Source organism: Populus nigra, chromosome 17 (assembly GCF_951802175.1).
Source record: "Populus nigra chromosome 17, ddPopNigr1.1, whole genome shotgun sequence".
In the NCBI taxonomy this organism is placed as follows: domain Eukaryota; kingdom Viridiplantae; phylum Streptophyta; class Magnoliopsida; order Malpighiales; family Salicaceae; genus Populus; species Populus nigra.
Window position 1 is genome coordinate 11,059,157 of NC_084868.1, and position 8,575 is coordinate 11,067,731.

Consider the following 8,575-nt stretch of genomic DNA (forward strand, 5'->3'; position numbering starts at 1 on the left):
CAATTTCTCAACTTGTACTCTCTTCGTCTTCAACCTCTTATCATCATCTCTTTTCTTTCACTCGGAGCTCATTCTGACTTCGAAACTCTGTTATTTTTCCAACTCACAGAAGAGGATTCGTTTACAAGTTCTCAACCCTATCATGATCATCTCCCTGACAAAATATCAGTCACCTCATCTTTCTGTCCTTAAGGATTTAGGTAAAACTTCCCTTTAGCAATGGCGGTTCGATTTCGCTATCCTTCCAAGCAAATTTATTTGATAAGACAAAGTATTAAGTTATTAATTATATCATCATTTTGTCGAATACGAAAATGTTCAGAAAACGTTGCTCACCAGCTACCATTAAAGACTCCATGAGCTAGGAGCTTATTTTTCTCATTTCCAGAATCTGAATTCCGGGGTCTTGAAGTGGGTTGATAAGCTACGATCATGGGGGCCCCAAGATACTACAGATGTCTCTTTCCTTTCCATTGTTAAAACATCTCCACTAATCTGCTACCCAAGCCATTTCATAGTCCACACAGACCGACATGTCCATTGCAAACATGGTCTCTCTTGAAGCATTGCTTTCTCTCAAAAACCTAATGATAACACTGTACAGCTTTTCCTATTCAAGGCCAATGCATATGCTTTGTACATTTATTATCAAAGCAATAAATTGAAGCGTTCTTAAAACCATCTCAAAGCTTTCATTTTCGTGTATATCATCCATGTCAGCTGTCATTTATTGCGTCTTTTTTTGCTGAATTGAATCCCGCGTGTTGTTTCACTTCTTGGAAATGTTTTAGGCAGACAGAGACAGACTAGACATTGAAGTTGCCTACTAAGGAAATGCGAAGCAAGACTTGTCACCATGGCTTAACCAGCTAACCATTTTTACATTACAGGCAATGGAAGAGTAGAGAGCATGTGACGGCAACGGAAGAGTAGAGAGCATGTGACGGCAACAAATTAACAACAGGACTTCCTAAAATCCAAAGGAACAAGAGCACACCATGACATTAATTTTCCGCCCATGCACAGTCACATCATGGCCTAAAACAAACACTACTCCTCGCCCCCACAAGCAGAGAGGAGAAGCTGACAGAGACAGACCACTAGAGGAAGGGGCTTGATTACAGACTGTAAAGAAAAAAAAAGAAAAAGGCAGAGATAAGGTCCCCACCTACCTAGAATGCATACACTGCCATAGAATTACAAGAATCAATGAACATGGGCAAGAATTTTTTTTTATCTCACTGACCCTTTTGATATTTCCTAGCAGTCAAAAACTGCTGTTGAAAATCAGACAACACTCCGCTATAGAAGGCACTTCAATCGACGATCCACTTTGAACTGCAAAAGCAGCTACCCCTAGTAACTAATGCTTCTTTACCTTATCCTCTACCATCCTTTCACCTCAGATGGGTACCACCATGGCTTGATTCTTGATGCACCATTTTTATGCACAGCCAAAAGGTAAGAAAAATAAAATATAAAACATAATGCACATGTAGATCTAATCTTTTCTCAGTAATAGCATTTATTATATGCTCTCGTTCAATAAAAATACCCCAATAATTACGAAGGCAATCTTTGTCTGCCTCCGGATCTTACAATAATTTATCAAGTAAAATAAACTCGTATGAATAATTGATCAAAATAAACATAGCTTCACATAAACAAAGCATGTTGTAAGTTAGACAAGAGTGCAGAAAATATATATATAAATTTCTCTCACTGACAAGACAGGATGTCCTGGGATGATAGAGATACCAAACAAGCAAGACAGAACATTTCACATTTCAGTATAGAAAAGAACAAGTTGAGACATCAATCTAATCAGGTTTTCATTTAAAGTAATCAACCAGGTAGGGCAGGTATTCTCGAGATCCCCTTTTTACTCTCTCATTCAGTCCGTCAGACATCCAAGTGAGATCCAAAACTTCAGATGCTAAGAATGAGACCAGAACAGCTTAAAGAGGCAATGTTTTAGTGGGAAATAAGCGCAAGTGAGGGAAAAGAAGTCATTCCATTGCATGAATATAACAAGGTTGAGATCAGAAATCCCCAACGGGTAATATCTACTAGATGTAGTCAAGCATAGAGAAGGTTCTCACCAAAGGTAAAATTCCAATCACATCCTACAAAATTACAAATGAACATGGATTGATTACCATAAAGCTCAGAAGTTTGAAACAGGAATCCTATTAAAACAACTTAAAATAACCCGCAAATCCACAAAATCTACTACCTTCGGAGGAAAATGGCAAATCTACTACCTTCATTATACCAGAACCGACAATCTTCTTCACTGACTTGAAAAGGAGGGCAAGACAAATGCTAAATGCAATTGCGGATAAAACTGGCTTTGCTCACAGCATGCAATCGGTTCTTGCTGGCAACCGCCGGAAGAAATTGAGTGGAACTGATGGAAGTTTGTGGCGGAACCTAGGATGTCTCAGCACATAAAACCCAGTGAGAAGTGCCACAACTTGGAAAGGAGTAACATAGAGAACAATGGCAGCAATCAGACAAAAAAGCACAAACAGAGCTGTGGCCCTTGGGTCTCGCCAGCTCAGCAGAGATTGCAGCCTCTCCCCTTGAGTAGCTAAATCACCAACAACAGTCTGAATCCTCCCCGCAATGCTTCTCAAGCGATCATATCTCATCCTTACAATATCAGGTGGCCGCGAAGTAGGGAACGTGTCAAATTCCTCGTCCAATTCATCAGGATGAGCAGACTCTGCATGAGAGAGACGAGTGTCCATGTGGGGAGGATGCCTTGGCCTCCATCTATAATACCAAACACCGATCAGGAAGAGATACAGGAAGATTGTGGGCAAGATAAGTTCTGGAAAAAGAACTAGGATTATAAACAATATGTGGATCAGCACAGTCGTGATTGGGTTTTTCCAATTGCATATCTGATCAAACCATTTTCCTACAGCAATTAGCCCGCCAAAAACGTTCATGATTCTAAAAAAGTTGGCTTTACTTCTTCTCATGCTCCACATGTGAGACCCCACATCCAGCATATATTCAACAATCTCCTTCCTTAATGGTGGCTCTGCCCTGCTAAGCCTCATTGACACAATCTGAGTGGCCTGATGCCTTAAGCTATCTAGCTGGCTGACAGTCAGTGGATGGATATAATGCATCTTTGGCAGCAAAGGTTGTGAATACATGTGCATCATATTAAGCAAGGATGAGCATGTAAAACGGACTGCCAAATGAATTTCTCCCATCTTCTTGACACCATTAGGATGCAGGACCAACAGTGGGTAGGAGTGTGTGTAAACCCTATCAGTTTCAAGTGTGGAAAGACGGATTCGTACCTTTCCGATCCTTGAATCCCTTGCCCCTCCAGGCTTGTCCCCTCCATGCAAATGACAATTATCAAAGACCCCGATTGTTATGACAGTACAGGGATCGAAAACCTCCCAAGTATATTGCTCATTCCACTTGGGTGTGAAACTGTCGATAATGGTCCTTGTACGAACCCACTTCTGCCCATATTTTGCCACACAGTATGCATCAGTTGTTCCCCGACTATCCTTTGTCTTCATGGGCATCAATCCCTGAGCATTGAGAATACCCACTTCCAGTACCCCTATGCTGTTCTTCCACAGCTGTTTAGCTGTCGGACGAAGATCACTACTATAGTGTGTTGATTCATCCAAAACATGATAACCACCCTCCAAGCAGATCCTCGTGTGAATCCTGCTGGAAAACTTTGTTTCTTTCTTCTTTTCCCCTTCTACAATAACATGTCTCTCCAGATTAAACCACCTAGTGTTCACAGGCTTATGGTCCAACCTTCTGTCCACATAATGCAATGGAATCGCACATTTCCCCAATACTTCATCCTTGTTGGGCGCAATCCTATCTTCCACACTCAAAATCAAGGGCTCCTCAAAAGGTTCTGCTGCCACAAACATAAGGTCCTCGTTCCACATAGGATTAATACTCCTGCTAGGAGAAACTCTTGTTCTCAAGACTTGATTTCCCAGGGTAGCTTTAACATATACTTCTGGATACCTGCCTTTATCACTTGGTTGCAGGTCCTGAGCTTCAATCACATTGACCCTTAAATACCATAATTTTGGGGAGAGATATACCTTGGAACGAATATTAGCAAGACCATCCGTCCCAGTAACAGTAGCTGCATCTGAATGCCATGCTTCTGGAAAAGCTTCATCTGCCTGTGTCCCCATCCACACCGCTAACATCAATTCCCCCTTGAATTTATCTCCCTTCCTATCCTCCAATCGATACCACTGTGGTGCCAAAGGACTATCAGGAGGAACCCGTTTTGGTACCTCATTCAAATCAAACAAAACCCGACCCATGAAATCATCCTTCACAAAATCCTTATCCTTAACAGTAACCTCAAGCATCGAGGCCTGAATACGATCCTTTGAGAATGCAAACACCTGGTTCCACTCCGGATTCGACTTCTTCTCAAAATGCCGAGTTGTACCCTTATAGTTTCCAAGTTTAACTTCCACATAAGGATCACAACTACCCGTAACATCCTTTGCAGGCAATTCCTTGGCCTTAACGACCCGGACATAAAGATATTGCATCTGCTCCACAAGATCATAGGTGCTTGTAAGCTTGTCACCGGTGATCTTCCCCCCTCCCAGATGGGGATTGGTCTCTTTCAATAGAAAATCCTCATGTAGAGGCCTCTGCATCTTGTTGGCTCAAAGGAGAGACACTCAATCTTCAAGTTGAAGTTGAAGAGTTTGTCTTCTATTGCACCAAAATCAAAAAAAGCTTTGAATTCACAGTCTTTCAATTCAAAAACCCTGAAATATAGGAACAAAAGATTCAATTAGCCGTTAGTAATACCAAACTCAAGTAATTTAAATAGTAAAGGAGACTTGATAATAGGAAACTAACAAAATCCAAATATTGAAAGAACCAAAAGTAACCTTGACAAAACAAATATGAAAGGGAATATTTAAAAATAAAAAATTAAACAAACCTCCATGAACTCAAAACGACATTAACATAAAACAAAACTACACAGGATTATCTCTAATATTTCATCAGATCCTTCAAATGACTGTTACGTGCAAAAAAACCTTCAAATCTTCAGATCTGAAACGCTTCAACGCTGCAAAGAAAAAACACAGACAAACCAAAAATCGGAAGTCATAAAAAACCAAAACCATAAATTATCAAATCAAGACTTTTACACCAAAAAAGAAAAACAAAACAAAATGCTCGAAATGTACCATAGACTTTCTTTTCCCGTTTGGTTGCTCAGAAAATGTAGGAATGTCCGAGAATAAACCGTATACTATCACAGATTTTCCATTTCCTTCTCATCAACTCATAAAAAAGCACATTCATCAACTCTTTGTTTGGTTTATCAGAACGTTCGCATATAGTTGAGATTTTTCATTTTATTTTCCTTCACTTTTACTCATTTTCAAGGAAAATAAAAGCACCAAACAAACAAACAAACAAAGAAAACAAAACCAAAACAGCAACATTACAACCTTGAAAAACCAGAGCAAAAGGTAACGTCCAACATGGAACAAAAATGCTCAAAACTAAAAAGAAAGAAAAGGATTATCAGCAATATACCTTAGAGAACATGAGGAAGAAGATCCAAAGAAAGAACCCCGGCGCTCCTACAACTACATAGACAGGTAGAATCAAGACGGGGGGAGTAGCGGTGCTTTTGCTTTTTGCTTTCTTTTTTTTTAGTGTTTATTTCTAATATTTGTGTTCATTAGTGTTTGTGTTTTTCACTTTAATGAATCTCGGAGAGAGAATACACACAGAACATACTCTTTCTCCCACTTTTGCTTTATTTATTTTTTTGGGTTCTCTGCTGTTTTGTCTCTGTTTGTGTACAGACTACAGAGGGGAGGGGAGGTACGTGGGGCCCACAATCAAGCGTGTAAAGGACTGTGGTCGGGGCTCGCACGTTTAGTGACCGTTTATTTTTCAAGGAGCTTTGTGTTTGTGGGGGCGTTTGGGTGTTTTTTTTAGGGTGGGTGAATTGGATATATTAGGAAGCCTCGTAGCAAGTTAAGCAGAGAGTCTTTTCATGTTCTGTGATTGGATTGGTGATGAAAATGATATTGTACGATTTTATTATTTTTGTATTTTGGGTGTTAGTTAAGGCATTGGAGATGGATTATAGTTATATATTGCCTGGAGTTAGAATATCCTTGTCAATTGATTTTTAAAATATTTTTTTATTTATAAGATTTATTTTTAATAGCACATTAAAATAATTTAAAAATTAAAAAAATTAATTTAAAATAAAAAATTAAATTCTTTTCAAGAACATTTTTAAAATACAAAAACAAACTACTCGAATTATATATTTTTTATTTTATATGAACTTTTTAGCTTTAGTTTTAATAATAATAAAAATAATAATAACTTTATTTGTTAGGTGTGTTTGTTAATTTAGTGTTATTTTTTAAAAAAATATTATTAATTAAAAATATAATGAAATAATTTAAGATATTTTTAATTGAAAAACATTTTGAAAATTATAAACTATAGTCTGTGGCACCAAATAATTAAAATGATAATAAATTTAATTATTTTTTAATGTCCAACAAACTTTAAATTAAATGAAGTTAGAATCAAATTGAATATTTAAATATCCATAAATATATTGATGTGGATTTTTATGGTTCTATGATACCACTATAAAATACGTATTTATTATAAATATTGATTAGATATTTGTTTTTTATGCCATGATATTAATATTTTGCATCAAATCTAGTTGAAAATAAGACAATTACTTTGATTAATAGAGTAATAATGCTTCTTGAGGAAAAAAGCTGGAAAAGAGGAGCAAAGGGACCCATATTCAAGTCCCATTATTACAAGAGTTAATACATTTAGCCATTTAGGTACGGGACTAAGAACAATTTGCGCATATATTGTAATAATTGTTTTTTAATATATTTTTTATTTGGTAATGTATTAGAATAATATTTTTATTATTTTTTTAAAAAAATATTTTTAATATTAGAATATTAAAACATTAAAAAAACTTAAAAAATTAATTTTAAATAAAAAATTAAATTTTTGTGAAATATTATTTGAAACTTAATTTCAAATTATGCCAATACAAAAGTATTTCATTAATGTTTTGGTGGTAGATTGCATTTGGACTCGCACACTGGGAATAAAAAAGACATTTAGAATTATTAATTATAGCTTTGGCAAGTTAATTATGCTCTATCTAAAGCCATTTTTCCAAGTGAATTTGGGAATATGATGATATAGGCTGTATTTTATTTGAAAAAGAAAGAAAGAAAAAAAGAAAAAGGGTAGCCTAGAGTTAAACATTGTTTCTAAAAGTTGCCTTGCATGTGAATTGCATATTTACCAAACAGTTCATAGTGACAAAAGCTTTGCTGTCCTCTGATGGAATTCCAACGTGGGAAAGCGTGCACCTTTGTCGAGTACGCAGATACTTACATCCCTGACGTCTGTCTTAAGGTCGAAGTATCAAAGCATGCTTAGGGATTACGTGTCCTTCATTGAGGTAGGCTTCATGGTAAGTGTTTGCGGCTGACGGTAATGTTGGTAATATAAATGCCGTACACGGACAAAAGGGTTGTTTTGTAAATTGCAATGTTTGGCTTGGGTTTTTTTTTTTTCTTTTTCAACAGTGTCTTTGGCTCTTTTATCAAACTGGACAGTTTGGTAAAAGAATTAAGGTTATATCACGAGATAAAAAAAAAAGGGAAAATAGCTTATTTTAATTTAATTGTTAATGAAAATCTTGCTTTTATCAATAAATTATTAGTAAGAATAGTGGTTATAACACCCGCTACCAGAGATATTGCATTGCTTTCGTTGGACACCCGCTAGCTTGTGACACCGCCGCAGCCCGCATCACAGGCACGAGCATCTCTAAAGAGGGGAGTTAGCTGCTCCGTCTTTGCAAGAAAGCAAGACAAATTAAAACTTCTCCACAATTGAGCCATGGTTTTGGAGGTTTGCCTAGCCTGTTTCTTTCGTTTGTTAGCTAGGTATAATGGTTTTTTTCTTTTATTAAGGTATAATATTGCTTTGAGAAAACATTTTTTCAATGTTTTGATCAGAGAATATCAGTTTGGTGGGTTTTTTTCTTAAAAAAAGAAGAAGAAGAAGACAGGTGCAAATTGGCTCGTAGTTTTAAGAACAAGATTGTGAGTCAGTTGGGTAAATTTATGGGAGGGTTTACCTGATTCTAATGAGATTTTTAAATAAAATAATGTAGTTTTAGATATTGAATTAAAAAATACGAGCCAAAGTTAACTTAATTTTTAAAACATTTCCTATTTTAAATTAAAAATATTGAATCTCACTTAATTTTTAACTAAATCACCTTAATTTAACAAAGTTAACTTTTTATATAATTTAAAAACAAACCCAATTTAAATTAAACCTGACTCAACAAGTTAAAAATTACCTAAGTTTTTACCTTGTTAAATTAAAAAAAATCATTTAAAATTGCGTTTGAGATCATCTTGTCAAATACACTATTAACAATTGAAAATGGGTTTATGAAAAAAATAAAATCAACCTTAAAATGGAATAGATGTACCGCATGCTT

General features: G+C 36.1%; 1 protein-coding gene across 6 annotated transcripts; it reads right to left on the bottom strand.

Annotated features, from left to right (window-relative positions):
• Positions 1-1,995: 1,995 nt before the first annotated feature.
• On the bottom strand, positions 1,996-5,823 carry LOC133676824 (FT-interacting protein 3). Of its 6 annotated transcripts, XM_062098581.1 has the most exons (4): positions 5,584-5,823; positions 5,229-5,314; positions 4,976-5,107; positions 1,996-4,796 (listed from the first exon to the last, which is right to left on the bottom strand). In XM_062098581.1, the coding sequence occupies exon 4, from the start codon at positions 4,680-4,682 to the stop codon at positions 2,358-2,360; it is 2,325 nt and encodes a 774-aa protein (XP_061954565.1). In that variant the 5' UTR covers positions 4,683-4,796; positions 4,976-5,107; positions 5,229-5,314; positions 5,584-5,823; the 3' UTR covers positions 1,996-2,357. The 6 variants fall into 6 exon arrangements, with proteins under 6 accessions (XP_061954565.1, XP_061954560.1, XP_061954561.1 ...); XM_062098576.1 differs by lacking the exon at positions 5,229-5,314 and having other exon boundaries at positions 5,076-5,107; XM_062098577.1 differs by lacking the exon at positions 5,229-5,314.
• Between the last annotated feature and the right edge of the window lie 2,752 nt (positions 5,824-8,575).

Bases quoted from the DNA above. Each gene is read 5' to 3' on its own strand.
- LOC133676824 (XM_062098582.1), bottom strand. From the start codon at position 4,682: ATGCAGAGGCCTCTACATGAGGATTTTCTATTGAAAGAGACCAATCCC.